The 27994-nt window shown below is 43.1% G+C and overlaps 1 protein-coding gene across 11 annotated transcripts in view; it reads right to left on the reverse strand.

Annotated features, from left to right (window-relative positions):
- BCAS3 (BCAS3 microtubule associated cell migration factor) overlaps positions 1-27994 on the reverse strand; it is a 375413-nt gene that overhangs the window by 250114 nt on the left and 97305 nt on the right. For all 11 annotated transcript variants that reach the window (XM_009902820.2, XM_054166698.1, XM_054166701.1 and 8 more), the window contains exons 14-15: positions 21675-21808; positions 12978-13242 (exon numbers count right to left, since the gene is read on the reverse strand). In XM_009902820.2, the coding sequence (XP_009901122.1) occupies positions 12978-13242; positions 21675-21808 (399 nt within the window). The remainder of the gene's footprint in view (positions 1-12977; positions 13243-21674; positions 21809-27994) is intronic.

Raw genomic sequence — 27994 nt, forward strand, 5'->3', positions numbered from 1 at the left:
GGGGTGTATTCCCAAGCCGGCCATCATTAACGGACTCGCTTCCACCCAGAAAAAAAAGGGAGGCCTGGAAGTGCCGGACAAAAGAAATCCCAGCAGACAAAGGAAAAACAAATTAAAAGCACCATTATAAAACACAGATGCTATAAGGAAAATAAACTTCACAAGATTTACTGGCTTTTGACAAAGCAGGACATCTGTGGAAAAGCCATCAGGAGCGGCTCCCAGGTACAGCCTGGCTGGGCTCCTGTCCCCCCCGCGCTTCGTCCTCACTTGCACCCTCGTCCCCACAGCCCCGTGGCCAGGAACAAGGCTCCAAAGCTTGGGAGAGCCACTCTCCATGGACCTTCACCTTTGTAATGTCAAGTTATTGATAGCTGTAATTTTTATTCATGATTATTTTAAATCGTTAAACCTATCAAATATTCTTCAGGCCTGAACGCGAGGTTCAAACATTTGACCGAAGGACACATTTCTAACTTTTTAAAGTATATTTTTGGATATGAAAGGCAAGCCACACCTAGGAGAACATGTGCTGGGCTTGTGAGCTTGTAACACTATCTAAAAAGCACTCAATCAACTGAAAGCAATTAATCCAGTAAACTTGTCCTCTTCTGATCAACTAAGAGCCTTGATGAATTCAGGCCACATTTCAAATTGGTCAGCATTTGAATGGAGCACTTCAGGGCACTACTGTCAGAGATCATCTCTGAGGAGAGAGGAAGAAAAACATCCTGATTTTTGCAGCTCCTAATGACATAAATATACATCAAAATGCAGCAGGCAGATGCATTCCCCAAGGAGCTCATCTGTGAACACAGCACAGTGCAGCCACTGTTATGCAAAGAGACTTTATTGGATCCTGAAAGAATTATGTTGATGCAGCCCCACTGATTGCTCCACCATTACTTTGTCCTCTTTAGTCTGCACATAGTGCCACATTAATGCCACCAAATCACTTCTTCCCTGATTTAAACCTAGCTCTAATACATCAGCACTGTGGATCCCAGACATGCACACAGGCAACTCACCCCTCAGATGGAGAAAGAACTCACAACTGAGCTTAAAGCCCAAACTACACCCTGAGACTGAGGGATGCAAACACCAACTTGCCACCAAGCTGAAATCAAATCCTTTTACCCATTACATTCCCATCGCAGTTTGAATTGCACACAGTGTGTCTCCTCACTCAAGTGATGTGAGATCCTCTCCTGCACACAGAAATCCCACCCTGTTAAGCAGGCAAAGCAAACAGAGCTTGGCCCACGCTGTTCACAGAATATCTTTGGTCAGAAGAGACCTTCAAGATCACCCAATCCAAGCTTTGACCCAGCACTGCAAGGCCACCACTGAACCATGTCCCTAAGCACCAGGTTCACACAGCATTTAAACACCTCTGGAGATGGCGACTCCACCACTGCCCTGGGCAAACTATTCCAATGTTAGATAGGCTCTTCTGGAAGGAAGGTAATGATCACAAGGATTTTAGTTTCTCTACACACTTTACATGAAAAACTAAAGTGGTACCAAGCACATCTCAGCCTCATAATAAAATGATTCCATGTTGATTTTGTTTATTATCACCATTATTAGCTTGCTTCCATTATTCCTGGCACAAAAAGCTTAGCAACGCAGCATCACTAAAATACAAACCCTACTTGATTAGCTTTTATATCTTACAGTATTTAACAGACTGCATTTCAAAGAGTCCCACGTAGTCTACTGACATTAACACTCCATATAAACATCTTTAATTTGGTAAATAAACCCCAGTAACTCCAGGCTATGCAATCATCTGGAGGCCGAGCTGTAGGAAAATGAGCTGTGTTTGGCCATTATTTCTGTTCACACTGAAGATTCCTCAGCTAAACATTCACTGACTGCATAATGCAAGGGAAATAAAATCCTTTCTAACTGGCAGAGAGAATATGGCAAGAAAAGCTGAAGTGTGATGGAAGTGGTGGGGTGTTGGGTTTTTTTGCCTTGTTTTGTGTTTTTAATTCAATACAAAAAAAGTTTCCCGGATGAGAATGGAAAGCTTCCCAGCTTCAGTTCCAAGACTTTCACCCTCATTTCTGACCTTTTCTCAGCCATGTTCCAGTATAATCTGTAATCTACTACAGTCAGAAGAGGAAACAGCAGTGCCCTGGTGAGAAATGCTGCCTTGTGACCTGAGCAGAGAGCCCTGTGGAAGCAATGCTGCCTTGCAGAGTCGTTTGGAAGAGCCTGACAGAAACACTCAACAGCGTCCTGAGGAGCACACTCAGCAGCACCAGCACTAATTCCTGCCAAAGGGGGCTTTGGCTTTTCTGTTCTGTTTTAGTCAGGGGGTTATCTTGGTAAAATGTTACACTTTTCCCTAGAAAAAGTCAGGAAACTTACTTGTTGCAGTGAATGATCCCTTCAGAATCAAAGCTACGCTGCCGTTTCCCCCCCTCCCCAGTTGTATCTTACCAAAATTAGACTCATTTCACACTCTAGCCCTCAGTGGTTCCAATGGAATTAGAACCATGAATGGAAGAATACAAGGGATTAGCTACAGCATGTATACAGACACAGCTTAGCTCCTTCGTGCAAATTTTTCCCTCAGCTAAACGAGTGCAAGTACAAAACCTATCACTAACTTGATTCCATTGCAAAGGATGGGAGAAAATAATGCAGCCAGCTGTTTTCATCTTGTTTAAAACTGCCTCTTACTGAACCTTTGGAAAGCCAGCTGCACTAAATCTCATGATTGTCCTAGGAAAGCAGAACCTTCCCTCTGTTTGCATCCAGACAAGGCATGTGATGGTGACAGGCAAGCTCATAAGTCAGAATACTCTGCTGAGACATGCAAGCGCCAATCCAAGTGCCTCAGCCGCTGTCGAGACAGAGTCCTCTGCCCTCTCACCCGAGCTCCTTGAACTTCAGCTCTTCCAACTGCTCATCAGCATCATCCACTCAGAATCTGAACATGGCCTCATAATGTTCCTTTCCTCCTTCTGAAGTTTCTCTTTCCCCTGCTATCTTCAGTTTCAACAACTTTGTCCCTCAATTATAAAGTGTCCCACTGATACCCAAAAACCTCCTCTTGTCCTTGGCAAAGGTTAAAAGAGAGAAGGAGCAGCTGTGACCCCTTTGCCACCCATCATTTCTACCTGGCCAAAGATGGAATTTTGAAAGAACTGTTCAAGCCTCAAGCTGGGAAGTGAAGCTGTCATTTAACTCTACAATTAGTGATGTACGGCTGACCATTTCACCTACCTCCATGCATATTTCTTCTTTTCCTGCATGGAAAAGAAATTACATTGACAGTTCAGAGGAATCAAAATGGAGAGGAAACCACTTCTGCCAGAAGAGCAACAGCATCCTGGGCCCCATGGCACCTCTCACCGGCAGCTGTGAGGACATCCACAGAGTTAACTGCCTTGTGGAAAAAATACCTCCTTCAAAATCTGTCTGTTTCTGCCCTTATCATTCTCTCTCCTCAGTTTGTACAGACACCAGCTTGCTGTGCTAAGGTTCCTCAAACAGCTGCACAGTAAAGGTGCCTTCAAGCATTTCCTTAGAAAACAGCCCCTCCACCATCACACCACTCTGGCATAATAATCATTGTCCAGGACTATTTAACTAAAAATATTGCCAGTGCAAAGCTCAAGTCCATTTATGGGCAAAACTTTCCTTGAAGTAAAGACAACAACAAAACTCAATTGCCAGCTGTTGGCTTCGGGCTTTGCATGACCATAAAGCAGGCAGCAGTAGCAACACTTCAGCTGGTCTGCTCCAGGTGGTGGTTAGCAGCAAAATCAGCCAAACTGGCCTTTCTGCTCCTTAGGACACCCCATAAACACCAGCCACAGGCAGGGAAGGATCCAGACATTGCCACCCTATTTGAAACAGATTTTCTACCTTCAACTCTTCAGTTAAAAGCCTGGAAGATGAGTTTCTTGTAACTACTGCAGGTCTAGCTGTGGAATATTCTGCAAACAAATGAATAAAGGCACTGTCCATTCTCCCCAGTTCATGGACCAGATGATGTGGCTGTAGCCACCACAGCACTGGACTTGAGTTGGCAAACTCTTCTGAGCTGCGTGAGCTCAGACTTAACACTCCACTAATGAGGTTATCACAGAAGCAGCTTCTAGGCACTGTGTAGAGACTCTGTTACTCCAGTCCCTTGCACATGGGAATTTTACTAACACTGTCTACTGGTGAATGATGAAGCACTTGAGAAAACAAGTATGCACTATTACTGCCCCTCCTTGCATCTATCAATCATAATTCAGATCAACACAGCTCTGAATTCAAAGCCTCCTTTCAGGGATGACTCCAAGACGCTTCAGCATTGGGAACTTCAGAAAATCTGGCTGTCTCAGACTTCTCTTCCAAGTGACAGAGAATAAAATAAACCTAATCAACTTAATTTGGGGGTTTTGTTGGTTTGTTTTGTTGTGTTTTTTCTTTACTGAGACAACACAGCCAAAAAAAAATTGGTCAGCTTGTGTTAGGAACTGCAAAACGACTGGTCTGGGAATTTCTGAAGCAAACCTCTGTATGCAGCTGTGCTGGGTGAGGAGATAGGGAATGTTTAATAGCAGCCCCTTCCCCAAAGGGCTTAGCTTATTAGAATGCAATATTGATGATAAACTACATACATGTTAATACATTTGTGGCTTCTTTTGGTTTTTTTTCCCCCTCCCCTCACCTTTTTTTTCCACTTGTGCCCTATTTTCCCTTTTTCTGGCTGCAACAATTAGCACAAATATTTTAGCACTGAATTCAGTCCAGGTTGAATACACAGTATTCATCCCAAGTTATGTGGAAGGAAAGAGAGAGCGAAAAAAAAAAGTGCCTTGAGAACCACTGCATATGAGAACGTGATAATAATACCCATGGATAATTATAATAAATGGCTTGTCTGAAACTTCCATAGAATAGGAACTGAAGTAAACCATAGCAATCTCTCTCCCTCTTCCACCCACCACGCACCCTCAGCAGCTCTGCTCTTTTACCCATGACCGTTAAGGATGTTTTCTGGCTCTGTGACAGCATCGTGACTCAGGTCATGAGAAGTGTCAAAGATGCATTTCCTTGAGATGGGAAAAAGCAACTGAATTTCACAGCCCACAAGGACTAAGCAAAAAGAATAAGCCCAATCAGCATATTTAAGGGTAAAGAGAAACCTTCTAAAAGATACAAGGATATTTTATTGCTAATCTTAATGCTTAGGTTTCTTTACATACACAAAGTGTTTACATTTTTTTGGCCTACCAAAGCTGCACAGTTGATTTAAATGCCTTACTTAAGAATAATAAACTTAATAAAGACAGCATGGGCAGCACTCATTTGCTGCATAATCGATCACCAATCAAATGCACAGGGAACCTGATTCAGGCTGCAGGCACAAGGAATCAGCCCTGGATTCCCTCTCTGCAGCGGCTGCACCCCAGAATATTCACTGCCAGGGGAAGCAGAAGGTGTTTGGGTTTGAGCTCAGCAGGTCCATCAGATAAAATGATTGTTCCCACCAGCTCTTGTCCCATTCCTTTCCCTCACTGGTTACTAACGCAGGGCTTCACATGCTTTCACCTTCCTTCATACCAAGCCTTACTTGTCATACAACACTCTCAATACTTTACCCTTCTCCTTTAGCTGATATAGTCTCTTGAAGAACTCTAGATTCTACTTTCTCACCTTCTCATCAAACATATTTCAGGCTTGTATCAGGTGAGCAAAGCTTCTTTTTGTCATTTCACTGATGGCAGCTCCCTCAAGCCACTTAAATTCCTTGACCTACCAACAAATTTCTGGACCATGCTGTGTGCCCTGTACTAGACCTCTCTTCTCCCTACCTAATCCCAACATTTCTCCTTTTGTGCTCTGGGCACAGACATCATTCAGAAAACCTTTCTTGCATCACTCCACTGAGCAGCCTGTTTTCTCTCTTGCTATTTCAAAGCTCAGTCTTGGTGACTGCTTTTATGTTGATCACACTCATTTGTCCTTAAAACACCTTTCAGCTGTACCCAACTGTACCTCATCCTCTGCACAGACAAACAAAGCACCATAAGAAGCCATAAAGCAGTGGAGTACATTCCTTCTTCTGCATCACTAATACCTCAGGTTCATCAATTTCCAATTGGCATAAAGTGCAAAACCCTACCAAAAATGATGCATAATCTGCAGGATGTCTTTATTACTCAGGGTGTATGAGGAAGGAATACACCTAGGCTGCCTTTTATACACCTGGTTAACTGGTGAGGTTTGTATATGGGGAAAAAAAATCATTCTGCTGTAAATTAAGAGGCAGCTATTGAGGGGAAACTTTGAAATAACACTAGAATCCCAAAATATCATTTTATTAACTTATTTTCAGAGTAACACTTAAAAATCCAGTTACCACTTCTCCTTGGGCTCCTTCAGTGCATGCCTCTGAGACATCAACACTTGACCCCACAGAAATTTTCTTCAGCTTGATGTTACTAAGACTGAAATCATCCATCTTGACAGGAAAACTTCAGTGGGACACTCACATCTGTGGTAATCCAATTCCTCTCAGCCTTCCACCTTCCTTTCACCTCACGATCCATCTTTGACATCGTGGTCTCCAGTGCACTACCTATTACTTCCCCTCCGCCTGTCTACCCATAACCTCTCTGAAACAGTTTGCTCTGGCCACTGCTGCAGCATCTGCTGTGCTAAATCACTCAGTCATACATTTTTACACTTCATATCTTAAGAACTCCAATTCCCTTCTGATGTGAGGCTCTTTCCATCTCCAATTTATCTGGAATAGTTGCAACTTCTTTCCTCAAATAAAAAAGGCAAATGTACATTTGCTTCAGCCTCAGATCCACACTGTTTACAAAAGCCCACTTCTAAAACACTTTATATGTACAGACACGAACTTCCCTTGTGACAGAATTTATCAGTCTACTTCCCTACTTATCTGAAGGGAATGGATCTTTTCCTTCCACTTCAGAAACTATCCAAAATATACCACCCACTTCTTTCACTCCGCTGACTCCCTGTCCATTATAAAAATAATTTAAGAGAGAGAGAGAGAGAGAAAGAAAAAGCAAAGCAGCTAAAAAAACCCCACCTCATTTACAACCAGTAAGCTCCTGGCCAGTACCCAAATTGGTGCTTATGGTCAGCTGTTCATACCTCTTCTCCCCTGCTCTACATGTGTAATCTGGGGCTGCTGTAACCACCCAGCCCCGGGGGAGACTCCTGCCTGTGCTTCCATAGCCAAGTGGCTTCACGGAGCCCTGGGACCTTTCCAGAGGAAGTAATGGCCTCTAAAAGTCGTTAGCAGAAAATTCCCAGCAGGTAAATTATTATTTTTTCCCCCAGTCACCTTCAAAGGGAAACTTCAAATGAGAGTGTGAATGAAGCAAAGGAATCGCTGCACGTTGTAGGCAGCCCAGTGGATGTGAAGGGTTTACACAAGCAGCTCAGTGACTGCAGTGTAAATTCTTCCTGCATTAAGAAAGGTCCAGTTTCAGTATCACTGTTTGGTGTTTTACACCTAGCACAACGCAGCCAAGACAACCACTGAGAGTCTGTTAGGAGTCATCACTAGGACAGACTCACTGAGTAATCACAATGCAAACTCTCCCACTTCTTTACTCTCAGGGTGCTGAGCACTGGAGTGGGCAGCCCAGAGAGGTTGTGGAGTCTCCTCTGGAGAGATTCCAAACCAGGACATTGTAATCCTGGACAACCTGCTCCGGGTGCCACCACTGCAGCAGTGGGGTTTGACTGGATGATCCCCAGAGGTCCCTTCCAACCCCTGCCATGCTGGGATTCTATTAAATAATTGCTCTTAAAAGCGACTTAGAAGCATCCTGCAGAACAAACACTATTACACCTCCATCCTGCAGCTGGCGAGGAGAAGCGGAGAGGAGGCGAGGAGAAGCAGGGGGGAGAAGCGGAGAGCGAGAAAGGAAAAGCGGAGGACTAGGAGCAGGGGAGGGAAGACGAGGTTGAGGAGCAGGGGCGGCGGGTGAGGACGCGCTCCCCTCGCACCGCCCCGGGCCAGCCCCGCGGGACCCGACATGGCCGGGGGGAGGGCGCCCCCTGCAGGCTATCCAGGAGGAGGCGGCTGTGCCTTTCTCCCCACACATCCCGGGAATGGTGTGGAAAAAAGAGGATTTTTAGGCAAACTGGGACAACTAGACAAGGCTGGGGAAGAAATTATTTTAAAGTCTGTTTAAATAAATTAGAAAATAATGAGACACGGTGGAAAAACACAACTATTAAGCAAACAGGAGCATCAAAAGTACATTAAATTATGAGCCCTATTCCTATTTTGTTTCTACACATTGATTAAAAAAATATTTAGCATGGAGAGAAGCTACAATTTATGAACAGAAAAAATACAAACTGAAAAAAACCCAAAGCTTAACAGAAGCTTTACAAGCAACTGTTTTCAGCTGGTGTTTACATGCCAGCTCTGGAGCTAAAGGCTGGGAAGGAACTGCCCTCCAGTGCTCTAAGATATTATACAGTTAATTTTCTTTGAAACTATTTTTGTCTGCCTCTCTCTAAATAGGTGGTTTCTTAAGTGAGTGTTACTTAAAGGAAACCAATCTGTTTTTCAGGAAGGGCTGATGATGTCAGTACTTTCAACTCTGCTTTCCCATAAGAATTCTTCTAGTAAAAGGAGTTTCACTCTGGGAAATAGTGAAAAGTAACATGAAAATATTTCAAGCATCTCAGACTGCATGTTTACCAAACTTCAAGTTTTATGCCTGAGTTTTGATCCTGTTGTGACTGCAACAAATGAAGGAAAAGTGAGAGAGATTGATTTTTTTTTTTTTCAATGAAAAACAATTTTGCAACAAAAATACTAAATCCTAAAATATTTCTAAAGAGCTAAATACAATCCTGAATGCACTACAGAACAACACATTGGGGATTTTTTACCATTCTAAATCTAGGTACCCCATTTCAGCCCAGGTATTGAATCTGAAACAGAACCAACAACAGCCTTTTGGCAGAACTACACCATGCCAATAAATATATCAACTCCCAACAACATGCCAAGATAAATTCAGAGAGTATCATACTATTATTCAATCTTTATAGCAGGTGTGGATGTGTAGCTATAGGTCCAACGTGTGCTTAGCTTTACTATCGCAGCATCACAATGGTGAGGGCTGGAATGGACCTCTGAAGATCATCTAGGCCAACCCCTCTTGCTAGTGCAGTATCACCCAGAGTAAATCACCCAGGAACAATGTCCTGTATGATTGTTTGTTCTGATACTGGAAATTCCTGCAGCTGACAACAGAAAAAACCCTCCAAATAGAGCTAGAGAGACCTTAACTTGATGGTGGTGCAAGAAGCAATAATAATAACATACTGTACATTTTAATTTGCAGAATAAAAATACTAAGAGTTAGCTCTGTAGCTTCCAATCTTCCAAATAAAGCCTTGCATTGTGACAGCTAACTGCTCCTTGCCACTCACAAATAAGCGTCCTGGAGATGGCAGGGGATGTGTTTGCATAATCAAAGACCTAGTTCTGCTTTAACTACTCATCCATCAATCCACACAGTGTACCTGTGAGACAGGTGAATACCCTAAACCCCATTTCATACAAGTAAAAAAGGTTACATAAGGCCATATTCTACCCTAATGTTCACCCCACAACCAACTGATGTCGTAACAGTCTTATAATAGTCAAAGCCCATAAAAGGATCCCAACCTAAGTCAGATGTTAACTGACAACACATTCTGGCAATCCAAGGGAATGACAAAAATATAACCTCACTGGATTAACAGACAGAATAACCCAAACAAATTCTGTGCTAGCTATAAAAGGTGCAAAGGAAATGGCGTTTTATCATCCTCAATTTAACAGTTTACTTCATTCCAATAAGAACAAAGCCAAACTATGATTCATTTGGAAATGAAATCATCCCCACCCCCCAGTAAAGGCATACATGGTGTGGGTAAACACTTCCTGGGGTACTCAGGACGAAATGTAAATAGATTGCCCTGCTACTATACACAGAGCAAACAGTTTCGTTTTGAGAATGGGAGCCACAAAAACAAGCGACAAAAAACTATCACAAAGCCTGAACTCCGAAAATATTTACAAGAGCAAAAGCTAATCACAAGTTAACAACAATAGATGGCAACTGCCAGACAAAAGAGGAAGATCACGAGCAGCGCCTCCATCACAAAGTCCAATCTTTTGGCCTAGGGCTGTGGCCCACGCTGTTGTAAGGGGAAAGAAATGTTAGCAGAAGGATTAACAATTAGTTTTTCCTCACTTAGGGTTTATTGCAACTTTTCTAGATCGCAAAGGACAAGGGGAAAATCGAGAGGACATGACTCCACACGCCAAAAATCCTCCAGAGAGAGAAACCCAGTTGATCACAATCTTCTCTAAATCTCTCACTTCATTTGTGCCGGTGTAATGGTGCCTTCCAGGACATGGTCTCTGGGTTTATTTCCATTATAATCAGCCTTCCACGTAAGTTAGAGGGTTGGGTAAGGAAAGCAAGCTTTTCTTGAAGAAAACTACAAACTTAAAGTAATTCCAGACGTGGGGAACAAAAAGATTATTATTCTTGTTACCCAGTAGAAAGCCGACAGATAAAATCAGCTGAGTAAAATTTACCCAGGGACACACAGTGAGGCAGAAGTAAAGCAAAGAATGAAATCCCAAACCATCCTTTTCTGCTTTCAGTACTAGTCTGCACGCCTGTCACCAGGCTGCTGCAGTTCCTCTGAGCAATAATTTAGCATTCTGATAAGGAGCTGTTACAATCTCAGCAAACACATCTTAGCTCACAAATTAAAATAATCACCAGTCTCTGGCTAATCCAGCTGCCACACACACACAGAGAAAGTCCCTCCACTCAAAGTCACACTCAGCTTCAGGGTGTTGGGGTGGTTTTTTTTCCCAAGTTGATGATAAATAGCTCATTATAAAAGGCATAAAATTCAGTTCAATGTCCTCCTGACTTCAGTCAGGTAAACTAAGTGATGACTGAAATGAAAAAGCAGCAATACTGTTGCTAAAAGCATTAACAACGTTTTACCAAATGGATTATTTTAAACCAAAAATATTTTATCTTTCTTTCCAAGATTTTTTTAAAGACAGCTCCACTGACTCCTCCACACAATCCCCAACAAGTTTCTCACGGAAAACTTTCACTTTAAAGCTTGCAAGTTACCGATTAAAAAATCTTAGTCTGAGTCCAAGTTCAAGCCCTCCTACACTGTACGAAAGCATGAGCACAATCTCCACGGGGAAACCAAAGTTACCTTCGTGCCTTAATTCTCAGTGCCCATGTGCAGCCTTCCACTGGAGCTAATTGTTTCAACAGAGCTAATTTTTAAGCAGTGGTGACTGCACAGAGATCTTGAAATCAATCTCATTTATTTATTGTAGTTCAAGACAGACATTTGAAAACTGAAGCCTTAAAACTCTTGAGACACTCCCACAAATGCTGCTCTCTTTCTCTCAGTGACTTGTCCATGCATGTATTTCTCCTACCCAGAAAATCTGTGCACCACTGAGGATCCCAGAGCAAAGGAAACTGCTGTTTCTTCTGAAAGAAAGTGTCAAATCTATTCAGAACCTCAAATGTACCTAAGAGTACTGTGAAGGCAACAACTTACTGCAATTTCCCTTGACGGAAAACAGAATTGGTTGGATGAAAGCTACACAAATTGATAGCTCCTTCCTCTCCTCTAAGTGATGTCAACAGTTAAAAGGGCCTGGATGTGCCATACTAAACCTTTGCAGTGCTCCCCAGCCTGTTACAAGCCTGATGTGCTGAGCTGCTGTACAACAAGACAGAAAGTTTAATGGTAGATACAGAAATGTCTCCAAGGAGGAGGAAACTACAGATCGCATTTTGGGTGCCTTCCAGTGGCCTCAGGCAGAGGAGCATGGCTGTGCAGAAAAACTTTGCTTAGCAAAGTCCAAACAAAGGAGAAAATACAGAGGCTGCTGCCGAGACAGCTCTGGTTCCCTGACTAATCAACAAGCTATAGAAGTGTTCCTTTGATTCAGAAATCCCACAAAGATTCTCTCTTCACATCCTTTTGCTCCTCTGAAGCGTGTCCACCATAGCAGTAGGCTGTACAGATCAATCCTTACACATTCTTTTTCCTTTGTATGCTGTCACATAGCTCACACACCCACAAAAAAAAGCCAGTACACAAAAATCTGTGCCATTGACTTCGCATTGTCTAGTTCCCACATTTTTCCTCAAACAGTATTTATTGTGGATGTCCAGGTGTGCTTCACGATCATGGAGGCTGATCAGCACTGACAGCATTAGGTGACTATGTCTGAATCATAGAAGGGCTCAGGTTGGAAGGGACCTCAGAGATCATCTACTGCAACATCCCTGCCTGTGCCTCTCAACTAGGCTCAGCTGCTCAAGGTCTCACCCAACCTGGCCCTGAATAACCTCAGGGAGAAGGCAGTCTCCAGTAAACTCAACGTTTCTGTTATTCATCTGTCAGCAGATCATAGGATCATAGAATGCTAGAGATTGGAAGGCACCTCCAGAGATCATTGAGTCCAACCTCCCTGCAAAGCAGGACCACTTAGGGCAGGTCACACAGAAACACATCGAGGTGGGTTTCAAAGATCTCTACAGAAGGAAACTTCAAAATCTCTCTGGGCAACCTGTTCCAGGGCTCTGTCACCCTCACAGTAAGTAAGTTTTTTCTCATACAGAGATGAAATTTCCTGTGGTTGAGTTTGTGTCCATTGCCCCTGGTCCTATCACTGGGTATCACTGAAAAGAGACTGGCTCCATCCTCCTGACAGCCAACAGAACTGAAACGTGAAGCTGGAAGATTATGAAGATCTTTAGGCCAGCATCTCCAAAGGCATTTGGGAACCAAACCTTTTTGAGTCGGGCAGCTACACACCAGGTACTGACACATCTTAGAGGGCACGGGCATTAATGACTCACAGGGAAAGTGAGGGGGGAGGAAAAGAAGGAAACACTGGGATTTACCATGGAGGGGTGAGCCAGACGGGCTGCTTGACAGGCCTGGAACAGGGCTACAGCGTCCTCCTTGCTTGGATGTCAGCTCTTGCTCGATCTCCTCCAAGCCTGCGCTCTTCTGGAAGCGGCTCATGCGGTTCACCACCCGGGGCGACATGTGGGTGCGGACACAGGGCTGGCCTCCGTAGGGATTGATAGGGAAAACGTGGGAAGTGCCACGGAGTGTGCTGACCACCACCCAACGGCAGTCATGGCTGAAGGAGATATCCTGTACCTAGAAAACAGAGTGAGGTGGGAACGGAGTGACCAAAGTCCACACCGCTCCCAAAGGAAAGGGACAACCACGCTTTAAAGACAAGTCTGAAACAGAAATGTGAATTAACCCCCTGAAGTTTGGCCAGCAACAAACATTTCTGTGTACATGGCAATGCACTTAATTTACAGTATATACCATAAATAGCAGCAGAATACCCAGCTCCACATTTTGTGTGCTTCTCAGAAGATTCTGTGATTTTTCTTTCAACGGGCCTGGACTTAGGAAAACAAACCATGCTGCAAAGTACTACAGAAAGCCACAAGAGCTTGGTGTAATTTTCCAATAGCTCTGAGCTCTAAAAAGAGTTGGGAAATCATGTGAATTACAGGTTTTGTTATTTGTTTGTTTACTTTAATCACCCAGAAAAAAAAAGAAGGAGGAAAAGGGAAGGATGAGATGAAGAGAGAGAGATCTCACCACTGGGCCTGATTTTGACAGATATTGGCACTCCAAGCTGTATTTTCAGTCAACAGAAATACCATGTGCTGCATAGTAACAAACCAAAAATCAATGGCTAGTATTTCCAAAAGCTGTCTGTAATGGTCTCTGAGCCTGCTGCTATCAGGGTATCCCTCCATGGGACTCCCAGCATCCAGATAGCCCTGGATCCACGCTTTCTTCTTTTCTTTTTCTTTTTTTACTGTATAATGAACCATTTGGGCCATTTCTCTACATAAACTTACACCATTTTACACACAGCCATCTTTACTGATCAGCTGTTAAACTCCCAGTGAAGCCCCCAGCTCTATTTCTTCTTCCTCCTCCAAATACTTATCCCTCACTTGAGAAACACAAGTCCCATTTCAGCTCAGACTGGTCAGTCTTGAAACAACTATAACAACAGAGTTAAATATTTTCTACTTTAGTTACTCCTTGCATAGATCTCAGATATGAAGTCCAGAAGGATTTAATTCTCTTTTAAGTGTGCTTTACACAGCGCTTTGATGGAAGGCAAATTCTTGCTCCTGAAGGAATGCTTTAAAAGAGAGATTAAAGTTTGTTTCCAACCCCATACTGGCAGACAACTCAAGAAAACAAGGAGTCTAGGTTAAAATGATTTATCACAGAAGGCAACAACAAAAAAAGGTCCTAAAGCAATGTTTTTAAAGGTAAAAGCTGACTAATAAGAGCCACCGAGGCAAGTGGGATTTAACACGGCAAACAAACATACAGGCGAGGGATTAGTTTTCATTATATTATTAAACAGCATTAAACCAAATCAAATTCTTGAAGATTTCACTGAAGCCAGTTGTACAATACACTAGGTACTCAAACTGGAGTAAACACTGATAAAATCTTGACAAATATTCCAGAAATGCACTCCAGCTATTCCGGACAAAAGCAGCAAGTATCCATCAAAGTGCAAGTTCCCAACTGAGCCCTGAAGCCTTGCAGAGAAAAACATACAATAAAGGGGATTTAAGTCCTGCGACTTGTGACAAGATATTTGGCTGACAGACTGTCACGACACAAAATGCTTCATCAGCATTACCCAGGAAAACTGAAAAAACCAGGGCTACACACCTGCTCTTTTCAATGCTGGTGACACAGGCAAACGACCTGCTAACGACACAGCTAAACGCCTCCCCAACCCTGACAGCTTTGGCACTTGCAGTCATTCTGCTCTCCCTGACAGAAAGTCACAGCACTTAGAGCTCCTAGTTTGCCTACAAAGTGTTTCACCTTAATAGATTGCTCCAAAAACGATTAGAGACCCCCCAAAGGGATTAACAAGAGTCAAAAAACAAAAAGAACCCCCAAAGCCGTGAAGTCAGAGCAAAGTGATGGCACCGAGAGTAGTTAAATACCTGCTGCTTAAAGAGGCGATTTCTGCTGCTCAAAATGAAATCTAAGGACCAGCTACAAATGGCCATTCCCAGTTACACCAGAGGGGTCACCAAGGTAATACAAACATTAAAATGTTGGGATGCAACTGCAGTCCTATCAAAGCCTCTGTTTTCTAATTTCTAGTTAAAAAACCCCTTCACTTCATTAGATGTGACCCCTCTGAACACATCCCTCTACTCCAAATATTTCATATTCATTTTACATTCAGCTTTAAATTCTCCTCCTTGTCTCTAAAACCATCCACCTGTCCAAGCCTCCAGAAGGACCTTGACAGGCTGAGAGGGTTGGGGCTGTTCAGTCTGGAGAAGGCTCTGAGGAGACCTTACTGTGGCCTTCCAGTATCTGAAGGGGGCTACAAGAATGCTGGGGAAGGACATCTTAGGGTGTCAGGGAGTGATAGGACTGGGGGGAATGGAGGAAAACTAGAAATGGGTAGATTCAGATTGGATGTTAGGAAGAAGTTCTTCCCCATGAGGGTGGTGAGACACTGGAACAGGTTGCCCAGGGAGGTGGTGGAAGCCTCATCCCTGGAGGTTTTTAAGGCCAGGCTGGATGTGGCTCTGAGCATCCTGCTCTAGTGTGAGGTGTCCCTGCCCATGACAGGGGGGTTGGAACTGGATGATTCTTGAGGTCCCTTCCAACCCTGACAATTCTGTGATGATTCTTTGGAAACAGCTTTTCTTTTCCTTCTTCTCTGCTGCTCTGCTCACTCACTCTAGAGTTCCACCACTGTGTGCTGCTCTCCAGTGCACCATGGCTGCACATTACGCAGCGTCCCCGGCTGCTGGCAGTATAAACAAGCTGCACAGTGGCCCATTAGTGGTTTTCAAGTTTATGCTAAGCGTTGCAATTTATTGCTGTCCTTTAGGTTAATGTACTATTCTTTCATGTATTTATAACATATTTCTGGATTTGTTGTTAATTATGATGTAATGTTTAGATACCAAAGATCAATCAAGAGCCTGTAGTGTTTACAGCTATATGTTAATAAAGTACAAAGCACAGCAGAGCTCTCACGATGCAGAGTTTATTCTATAGCTCAAGGTCAACATCAGATTTAATACTCATGTCTGTAATTCAAATTTTTATCTACCCTCTTCTGTCTGGGCTAGGAAAGGGAATTACAGACTTGAGGTTTTGTTTAACTTGGGAAAACTTCAGATTTTTGAAACTGCAATACTAAACACTTTTGTGGGAACAAAAGTGCTGTGACCGGCAGGATGAGAGGTGATTCTCTCTCACCCTGTGAGACCCCACCTGGAGTACTGCATCCAGTAGAAGAGGGGCATGGAACTGCTTGAGTGCGTCCAGAGGAGGGCCACAAAGATGATCAGAAGGCTGGAGCACATCCCCTGTGGGGACAGGCTGAGGAAGTTGGGGCTGTTCAGCCTGGAGATAAGAAGACTCCAGGGAGAGCTTATAGCAGCCTTCCAGTAATTGAGGGGGCTACAAGAAAGCCAGGAAGGGACTTTTTACAAGGGTTTGCAGTGACAGGATGAGGGGCAATGACTTTAAGCTTGAGGAGGGCAGATCTAGACTGGAGATTAGGAAGAAATTCTTTACAGTGAGGGTGGTGAGACACTGGAACAGGTTGCCCAGAGAGGTCATGGATGCTCCCTCCCTGGAGGAGTTCAAGGCCAGGTTGAATGAAGCCTTAAGCAACCTGATCTAGTGGAAGGTGTCCCTGCCCATGGCAGGGGGGGTTGGAATGAGATAATCTTGAAGGTCCCCTCCAACCCAAACCATTTTATGAATCTATGAACTTACATTTACTTTTTTTGTGTAGTAGAAATAGGCTAAGCTTTTGCTATCATTCCTTCATTCTTTACACAGCTTCTTCAAATTTAAACACATTGTTAATTAGAACATGTTCACAAAATACCATTAAAAAATAATTCAAGCCATAACTGAAAAAAAACCAAAACAAAACAAATCAGAGGTAAGGGCAGCACATAGAAAACTTGTCTTAAAAGCAGTTGATTAAAATGGGGTAGTCAGGAATGGCTGATTACACAAACAACCTCATGGGACAGGCAGTGACCTTGTTTACCACTACTCAAGGGAATGACTGACAGCCTACACCCAGCCTCCATATTTCAGGGCTTCTACAAGTTAATATTGAACTAACACGCTGCACAATGTGCTGCTATCAATTCTTAGGAAGGAGAAGGAGCTTGTCTGGGCCATCACAGATCCTCCCCAGGCAAACCCACTCCTGGATGTATGTGCAGAATGCAAAGCTCACAGCACTGAGCCATTTACTTTCACGGTGATTACAAGAGCCCACTATTAAAAAGCATTTTGATCTTCCCAGGGCTCTTTTTTTATTCCCTTAGTGCCCTTTTTTTCAGTTGTGGTGAGTTACAGAAGGAACAATGTGCATATTCTTGTGCATTCAATGAAACTTCACTAGCGAAGTGACACAAGAAGAAAGCCTGACCAGCATCACTGCAAGACAAACTTAACCCAGCTCCATGCACACTGTGCAGTGTCACAGAGCAAACACACCACTCTTTGAAGGACATGACTTAAGTATTTAATTATGCTGTGCAGGGAGATGGCAGAAATAAAAACCCAGTATCATTAAACAACGAGGAAGAGCAGCAGTCCTGAAGAGGCAAAGGTCAAAATAAATTAGAGAACTGCTCTGTGGTGGAGTTGCTTCTTTCTTTTTTTTGGGTTGAGAAAATTAAGGAAATGATGTAGCAACAAACACAAATGAAAAAATAATAAAATCATGGGCTACACAATAAGATTTATCAGAGCCACACAGACCCAACTCTGTCTCCCTGAGTTTTCAAAACTGATTTCAGTTTCGGATGAAACCCACGGCAGAATCTGGGCACAGTGAGACATTCGTGTAGGGTCCCTCAGCCAGAGTGGCTGCTCCCTATTAATAACTGCAATTGCAAATACCACTCTGCTCAGAGCCCCGGCTCCTCCAGACAGTTAAGCTACTTCTAATTGCAGCAGTTTCTTATTGTCTGCTTTCATCAAAGACTGATCAACTTCCTTAAATCAATCTTTATTATTTCAAGACTGTCCCCAGATTCTTTCCCAGAAACAAGAACGCCTCTCTTCCAGAGACCACTGCAATAATTACCGCAGCAGAAGCATGTCAAAGGAGAGGAAGAAATTTCCATTCACGGCAGAGGTTTACATCAAATGTTTGTAAACTCTTCCAGCGTTTCACTACCTGGACACGGTTGTGTGACACAGCCTTGAACAGACTCCACGGAATCACGTCACAAACCCATTCATGCGTTCCCCAGACAAGCGTAAAATCGCACGTGTTCCGTGGCAGCCTGCGCTGGAATGTTTTTATCATCCCCTCTGTTTACCTACACTGACTGCAGTCAGTTCGAGCAGCGGTTGGAGAGGCAGAATAACAAAAGTCTGACAGCGTAAAAGATTACAGAGGACCCTGGCCACCAGCCCACTGATGCTATCATGCCGTTTATTTGCTCTAGCTTGAGATAATGCTGTTTTCTGGGATATTTTTTTTTCTGTTTACAAATTCAGATCAAAGAGAAAGGATCATCAGGTGACAGTCTAACTTTCATCTCCAAGTAAATGAGCCTCCTCAGTTCAGAACATGCTATACCTTCATTAAGAACCCTCCCAAATATTCTTGGATAAAAGTATGAGCGCAGTCGAGCGTTGACTTACAATGTGAGAGCTGCTGGGTAAGAAAATGAGTCCTCAGCCAAAATGTGACCACAGCTACAGGCACATTTTCCCTGCTTTTTGACTGAATTATGCAAGCAAGGATTCTCTGAGAGCTTTGGTTAAATGCACCCAGCACTTGCAACCAAACTTCATGATGTAACACAGCACACCCAAGACACACAGGGTTTTGTTCTCTCAAGCACAAGTGATATCCTAAAGTAAATTGTGTAACATTACAATTCAAACATGGTGCAGCACCAGAGGTACCTGTCAATATCTGGAACACTGATAGATATGGCTCCCTGATCTCTGTTTCTGCAGTGAAGTTGGTATGCTGGATTGGATGTTAGGGAGAAATTCTTCCCCATGAGGGTGGTGAGACACTGGAACAGGTTGCCCAGGGAGGTAGTGGAAGCCTCATCCCTGGAGGTTTTAAGGCCAGGTTGGATGTGGCTCTGAGCATCTTGCTCTAGTGTGAGGTGTCCCTGCCCATGACAGGGGGGTTGGAACTGGATGATTCTTGAGGTCCCTTCCAACCCTGACAATTCTGTGATGATTCTTTGGAAACAGCTTTTCTTTTCCTTCTTCTCTGCTGCTCTGCTCACTCACTCTAGAGTTCCACCACTGTGTGCTGCATAATGATGCTGTTTAAACAATTTGTAATGGGCACTAGCTAAACAAATTTTGACACTGATAATCACTCATGTCCATCAACACAAATTTGAACTTTTTATAGCTCCAGTACAGAAGATGACCTTTAAGACCACTGGCCTTGATTCACAGTTAGCTTTAAACCAGGGTGGGGGGGAAGGGAAAAAGTAAAATAAAAAGGGGGAAAAAGTCTGGTTTCAAATGTATAAATCAACCAAGAAAAGAGCTACAGAGACTTCCAGTGTGTGTGCCTCAGAGTATCTGCATTAGGAATTTTAAACTGAACAGTCTCCAAAATTCTTGCCTAATGCTTCTGATACATGAAATTTACAGGAGAAAAGAAGAGCACCACACAGTAATCTTCTCACTAAACAACTCCAGGTACTGTCATTCCATCAGAAAAAAGTCAATCCATGCATTATATTATGGAAAGATTTTGCATAGATGCACATTGAGAATCACAGGTACCAATGCAATATTGTTGCTGGGCAGTTTAATTATCCAGGGAGTTGTGAAACCTACCAATGTGCCTCAGACTGAATTTTCTCTATTTCAGGCCACTCCAAAAGCTATACTGTTCACATCCCAAATGGAAACTATGTGGCAAACTAGGGGGAAAAACTTTACTATGTTGATTCTGAGAATTTTAATGCAAAGCATTCACAGAGATGCTAATACTATAGCCCCAAAAATGTGTATCAAGAAAGGTTTATTCTCTAAACTGCGGTTTGTTTGGTTTCCAATGTATGCCTTAAAAAACAAGTTTATCAGCTGTAAAAAACAGAAGAACAGCTTTGTTCTTAGTGACTGGAGTCCTGTGCTGTGCTTTTCAACATTGATTACAGGGTATTTCCCATTTTTGGTGTGTAACTAGAACAAAAATAACCCTGAAAACATTAAACACATTATAGCACATGCTCAGAGAGATGACAGAGTATCAGTACACACACAGTTCTCAATGCCCTTTATATGATTTATTAAAATGACTTCTAAGTGTTATATATTTGCCCATATTCCTAATTTCCTCTCACTTTCCAGACTGGTTATCTCTACCTAGGGTAAACCATTGCCTATAATGGTAATTACCCATTTCCAGTATGGTAGCAGCAAAGCTTGAGAGGATTTCAGCTACCAGCAATTTAAATTCATACAAATTGAAACATTATCATCCACTACCACATTAAATAAAAAGCTTTCAGATTCTGCTTGTTACAAAGCTAAGGCAAAAAAAAAAAAATCCCCAAAACCTTAAGGGAAACTGAACAACTCAAAGGCAAAAAAAATGGAAGAAAAAAGGGGTCTGAGGGAGCTGTAATCACAGTACCACAATAATCCAAGCTTCCAGTGTCAGGGTCATAATCACAGCGCCTGAGGCTTCTCTCTGTCACACTGGTTTACATCTGCCAGACTGTCACAAGTCTGTGCTTTCAGTGTGTAATTGCATCAGCAAGTGCAATACTCATTTCTTACCCCGTGGTGACATTTTTATTTATGTATTTAAAACAGGTTCTTCAACAGTTACTCAATGCTGCAAAGGTGAGGCTCTGCCGATGCCTAAAAGCATCGCGGTGAAGGATTCAAGCACAGCACGCTGCACTGCTCCCATCACAGCCAGCCTGGCACAGCTCCTCTCTCTCACTTATTTCCCCACTTTATCAGGGCATCAGTTTACTGAGCATTGTTTAAAATACAATTTCAGACTTTTTCACTTGATGCTAAGAGTCTAATTCAGCCTGCAAGCTTGAAGAGCAGGGTTTTTAGACTGGGCAGCTCAATCTGTATCAGTACAGTCTCCAACAGATTCCCCCACTTGGCTCAAGTGCAGATAAAAAAAGTTAGGCACAGTCTTTTGGTTAACTCTTCCTTTCAACTCTTTAATTGTCTGCCTTTGGCTTTCACCACCAAAGTCAAGCAAACCCTGACAGTTGCTTCACGGGCACTAGACAAATGTTTAACATGTTACATGAGAAAAGGTTAAGTACAAACACAGCTAATAATCTGGGCTCTTTGCAGGCAGTGTCATATCTGAATAAATCTGACAGCACCTCATTGGAAAGGGCAAGAATTTATTATTGTCCAGGTTAAACGCTGTGCTCTTATCCTTTCTGTGGCTAGAACATAAGAAAGGCTCTTTGTGTGCTGAAACAAACATTGAAGTGCCAACATACACAAAATGTATAAGGTGTCTGGGGATTATTCCTCAGCAAAGAGTTTTAACTTACTTTGGCTTCAGTCTCTCCCCTGTGAAGTGTGTACAAATGATGGACGGCACTTTGTGATGATGACCAAGGATGTGTCAGGATTTGGAAAACATGGAAATCGTGGCCTAATGTGTCAGTGGTGACCAGCAACATCCCTGGGTAAATGAGAAAAAACAAAGCAAAAAGAAACACAAAAGCACAAGAGATTAATCACTGCAAAAGAAGAAGCTTAAGCAAGTCTGTCTTACTTTTGATTTTCTGGAAACAAAACCATTACAGAAAATGACTGAAATGCAAGGAATTCAGCTCATAAAAACACATCAGAACCTCAACTAAAATCATATTAGCAGTATTACTACTTAAATATTGCAGTACAAATCTATAACAGCCAGCTGAAGAAATCTGGGAACATTCTAGCTAAAGCTGAGAACTTCTGTGACCAATATAAAGCACTGAAGTGATTAATGTCAGAGTGAAACCCCAAAATGCCCTTCACTGGGACAAAGGCAGCAGGAAAAAAGATTGATGTTTCCACAATAATAATTGTTGGAAGGAGAGACGTTATCAAAAGCCAGCCAAAACAACCCATACCAAAAACAATCCTGAAGAAGCATCCTTCTTACAAATGTGTACGAGAGAAACTCTCTGATTTATCGCTTGAAAGGCAGCAAATCAGAGCTGAGAGCTTTCAAGTGAAATATTAAATTAGGTACTAACTTCATTGAAAACAGCTCACTGATGGATGTACTGAACTGATTCAATTAGAAGACCAGCAGAATCGCAGGAACTTATATATGCTCACTACTTTTGATTCCTCCCACTCTGTGTCAGTCCACAGCCCAGTTTTTAAACATTTACAAATATAATTGAAGTCAATTTGCCACAAAAGGTTAAGTTTTCATACCAAAAAGTAAGCATTTTTGTACAGATCAGAAAAGTATGGTGTCAGGGCAGAAGGTAGGACTGCAGTCAACAAACTTCAGATTTCCTTTTCTGTATGAAATATCCATATTACCAGGCTAATTAATGGCATTTGAGAAGCTATCACCCAAAGCAAGCCCCTGACATTTAATTAACATCAAGTACAAAGGGATTTTAGCCATTTAATAGCTACACTGAAGTGTTTTCAAGGTACCCATCTATGAAAGAAACCCAGGAATTTCCACACTGCTCTGTTGTGTTGATTCCCCATAGAAAGCACCACTGAAACATTTTCTCCTTCAGGAAGAGAACTCACAGCTCCCTGTTTTACACAACACCCATTCAAAGGATAAAAGATTATCTTATTTCTGACAAAAAAATGTTTTCTTTTCAGTTTATTTCCACCTGGCTCCACGATTCATGCTTCTGCTCTCTGCTGCTAAACAAACACACACAGGACAAGCGTGAAACCTCTCACATGTTACCATAAAAGTCCTGGAATAGGACACTTGGGGAATTTTGGAATTAAACTGGAAAAAAAATTCTCTTGTGTAGGGAGCAGCAGAGAAACAATCTCTTAGTAAAGATTAAGGCTAATGAACTTTTCTACAGAACCAGCATTACAGCCTCACTAATCAGCATGCCAAGTGTTTTCCCTCCTTGGCAGTCCTTTAAACCCAAAAAGAACAATTTCAGCAGCCAAAGCCTTGACCTTGTGAACCCAGTGTCACCTTCTGAGCCCAGCCTCATGCCCCAGTGCCTCCTCCTCTATAGCAGGCTTGTGAGCACCTCTCAGCTCACAGGAGGAGCAGCACAGTCCTGAAGCCTCCAACCAGGATAACACAGCACGAACATCTCAGCATCTCTTGGCCACAACTCTTGAGAAGTCAAGATCTTGTGAAGGCAAACAAATACTTTGAAGACAGTGAGGCCCACCAGCAGTAAGGTACAAAATCAGAGAGAAATCATAATTGTATTTAGAGACAGAATTACCCACAAAGTTTCCTCCTCAGCTTGACCACTGAGCTGGTAGGGCTTGGCCAGCGCACAAGGCCACCCACGCTGCACACATCCATTCCCTCAAAAATCACACAAATGCAAGATCTTAAATCTGACCTCAGCAAGATTCCCTCCAGCAGACATACTTTTGCTGTTACAGGCTGCTACTCTGACTCTGAGTGTTAGAAATGAAAGAGAGTTTGTTATGGAGCTGAGAAATCCGTGAGTGCATTTGGGTATTATGTTTGGGCGGTAAGGCATGTGAGCTGAGGTTGGTCTGGATGTTAATGTTGGCTTAACTGGCAATTTCCTTGATTTGTAGTGACTGTGTTGATAGGAAATACGGCTAAAGTTGCTCAAGTGCAAGCCAGCCAAGTCTTTAGTGTGGGATTGTGCACACAATTTGCATTAATTCTGATCTGAAACATCACAAAGTACACTTCCCTTCTAGTGAAGTGTGCGGTCCTCCGTGATATATGGCATTTCCACTGGAGAGACCTGGAAGCAAACAGGGCCTTGGTGTGCTAGAATTAGGCTACTGCTCTTACAGGAGTGAGGAGATTCCAAAAGATCTCATTCAACACAGCACTAAGGATTTCTTTTCTATATTCCCACAGTTGCCGCTCCTCAGACATATAGGGCAAGAGGCAATAGCTTTAAGTTTGAGGAGGGAAGATTTAGACTGGAGATTAGGAAGAAATTCTTTAGAATGAGAGTGCAAAGACACTGGGACAGGTTGCCCAGGGAGACTGTGGATACTCTCTCCCTGAAGGTGTTCAAGGCCAGGTTGGATGAGGTCTTGAGGAACTTGGTCTAGTGGAAGGTGTCCCTGCCCATGGTTTGAACTAGATGATCTTTAAGGTCCCTTCCAACCCAACCCATTCCATGAATCTATGACTTTTGGTCCTTATGAGCTCTCCTGTTATTTCAGATGGAAAGGACCTTTGGAGAAGCTGGAAGAGAGGAATCCATAAGGCTTCTCTTAACAGTGAGCAGACAGCCTCAGCACTTCTAGTGCTAGAAGTGTTTTATAAACATGAATAGAGAGCTGAGTGCACCCAGAGATCCGAGCACAGCGTTCCTCATGTGTATCCCATCACATGGCACAGCACAACCGTGGTCATAAAAGAAACAACCACCCTTGGAGCGAGCCAGAAGTCTGTCTGGAGACTGGAGACAGAAAGCTGTGTAATAATCAGGAGCCAGTGAAAACACAGGAATTACCATACTGCCTTGTCCATCAAGGCTCTGGCTTACTTAGCTAACCAGGATCTCGTTTCCAGCATTGGCTGCAAACGCAGGTGTCTGTGGATGGTGCAGAAACCCCGCAGGACACAGACATGCTAGAATTTCACCCTGCTCCTCACAAAGGTTTTTGTCCCAAATCTCTACTCACCCTGAGCAGGGCACTGCTAGAGAGCTCACTTTGGGACCACACACTACAAATGTCTCTAGGTCTGATGCCCCCAGCGTAAGAGGGACATGGAACTGCTGGAGCGGGTCCAGAGGAGGCCACCAAGATGATCAGAGGGCTGGAGAGCCTTCCCTACGGGGACAGGCTGTGACAATTGGGGCTGGTCAGCTTGGAGAAGAGAAGACTCTGGGGAGACCTTATAGCATTCCAGAATCTGAGGGGGACTATAAGAAAGTTGGAGAAGGGACTTTTTACAAGGACTTGTCATCAGAGGACAAGAGGGAATAGTCTGAAGCTTGAGGAGGGCAGATTTAAACTGGATATTAGGAAGAAATTCTTTGCAGTGAGGGCGATGAGACACTGGAATAGGTTGCCCAGTGGCGTTGTGGATGCCCCCTCCCTGGAGTTGTTCAAGGCCAGGCTGGATGAGGCATTGAGCGACCTGGTCTAGTGGAAGATGTCCCTGCCCAAGGTACAGGTGTTGGAACTGGATGATCTTTAAGACCCCTTCCAACCCCAACCATTCTATGAATCTATGCCACCGAAATCCATAAAGCACATGGTGTCACCTGCTTGTTCCTTCAGTGAGCTACAGCATATCTGAGCAGATGAAGCTGTAAAATATGTTGGTCTATCTGTGGGTCTGATCAGTTCCATATGAGGTACATTGCTCTTGGTTTCATACTCATCTGTTGCCTTTTGGTTTTGCGGGGGGGTTGGGGTTTGGCTTTTCTTTTTCTGTCTCTGCTAACTCGAAGGAGTAGAGAGGTGAAAGAGAACACATTTGTGGGTGGAAAGGAATTGGCTTTAAAACAGAAAGATGGGTGGTATCTGACTTGGCAATTTTGCATGCCTGATCTGAAATCCTGCTGCCTGTCAGGAATAATAATCTAATAAAATGCATTTATTGGAATAAGTGCATTTGATTAAATGCAAGCCAAGGGGAAACAGGCCCTTTGCTTATATTAGCCACTCTTGCTCAGTAAGTTCAAGGAGGACCTTTCCTACTGACATTTGCATTTGAAATACAAACATCTACTTGTATCAACAGAGAGGTCCCAAGCACAATACCACAGATGTGAGAAGAAAGTGTATTCCTAAAGCAGCATTTTGAAGGCTTTTCCTTGCTGCTATTACTCAAAACAATAAAGCAGGGCTGGCTGACCAAGCTGGCCGTGGGCTTTGCTGTGGTATGTTCCAGCTCTCATTACTTCACGCTGAAGAGTCAGAGTTTTCAATTACTACAGCTCAGCCATTTGGGTTCTCTCTCTATCTCCTTGCAACAAAAGGCAGGAATCCCTAATCCCAGCAGAGCAAGGGGAACTGGAATCTTGCTCATTACTTCACTTTCACTTTCAAGTGCAGGAAACTTCAACTCAGCTTTTTGAAAGACTTTGTGACAGTTCTCCCCAAAAGTTGTTTAGACGGAAATATGAGTTAAAGCTGTCACAAGTTCAGGCCAAAATGTTTTCTCTTGTGATGTACTTTATGTATGAATAATCAGAGATGAAAAGTGAATAATTCTCAAGGATTTCCTGCTTATTTTTCAAACTGGCATTAATCCCTGTTTAACAGATAACATCTGAAATCAATTGAGAGTCTTGCACACACAGAACCCAGTGGAAATTTATGTGTAAAGCAGATATCACTTGGTGTGTATCTCGCTGCAAAAAACCTCTGATTTTGCTTATCCCTTGTAGGAGGGGTGCAGCTCAATTCAATTAATGACTGCATCACTGTGTGGGTTTTTCAAATCCACAGAGATGATTAAAATCCAGTTTGAAAGGAATACATGGGGAGAAAAAAAACACCCAAAATAAAACAATAAACTAATGATTAGCAAAGCTTTGTTTTACCTGACAGATATATTTGCCCTAATTTACAGCTTCTTACTTTCCACGCATTCTGGTTGGGAAACAATAAGCTTCTTTCAGGATAGAAATGTTAGAAAATAGAGAGAATATAGGAATAAAAGCAAGGGGGGGGGAACCCTAGTACAGATGTAGACTGTGGGTTAAGAGCTATTTCTGCAGTATCAGAAGACTAAACCAGACTCTGGCCTGGCCATAAACTAAGCCCACGCCCTAAATGAGGTGCCAAGCCACAAAAAGCATTTGCGTCAACTGGGAATACAAGGAAAAGAAGGACTTCTAATTATAGGGCCTGGAAGCGGAAGCCCAGAGTGATTAGGAGTTGAGGCGCTGCTGTATGTTTATCTGGGAGCTTCCTCTCGCTCCTTCTCAGCCCGGCTTTGATAGATGAGGGTTGGCCTAAAGGGTGGGATTGAAGTTGCTGATGGTACACAGAGTTCTCCACAATCCGAAGGAGACAGAGACGGAATACTGAAGGCTTCTGTGGCCTTGTAGGAACATAACTCTTTTCAACTAGGCGTCAGCTGGTTAGCCCAAAAGGCAAAATTAGAGAGCAGCAAATCTCTGTTGGGTACTTGCTATAAAATCTAGGAAACCTGAGCAGCCTGAGCATCTCCACCACATCCTATTTATAACACCTACCTAATTGCATGGTCCCTTTGTTATATGCATACAAATGAGGGACAGACCATTTCACCTTGGGTTCCAGTTTCATGAGTAACTTCTCTTTCAACAATGCCAGAAGGGTTTTTGACAGAACCACAGAATGTCAAGTTGGAAGGGTCCCCAGGGATCACCTGATCCAACCTTTCTAGGTGATAGTGGAGTTGAAATGAGATGGTCCAGCACCCTGGCAAGCTGCGTCTTAAACCCGACCAATGTAGGGGAATCCACTGCTTCCCTTGGGAGATGATTTTTCTGCCTTCCCAAACAAACTCACTCTGTAATTATACACTGAAGAACTCAACACGTTCAGGCTGTGTTGGATATGTTTTAAAAACACCATGGGCACAGACATTAGGCAAGCAGGAGCACATCTGCCTGGAGGAAGCCCATATTCATGGATATACTTAGTTAGGAATGCAACCCTTCCATTCCACACACGCACAGCCATGGAGAAACCTGTATGGCCACCA

This window comes from Dryobates pubescens, chromosome 13, assembly GCF_014839835.1.
Source record: "Dryobates pubescens isolate bDryPub1 chromosome 13, bDryPub1.pri, whole genome shotgun sequence".
In the NCBI taxonomy this organism is placed as follows: domain Eukaryota; kingdom Metazoa; phylum Chordata; class Aves; order Piciformes; family Picidae; genus Dryobates; species Dryobates pubescens.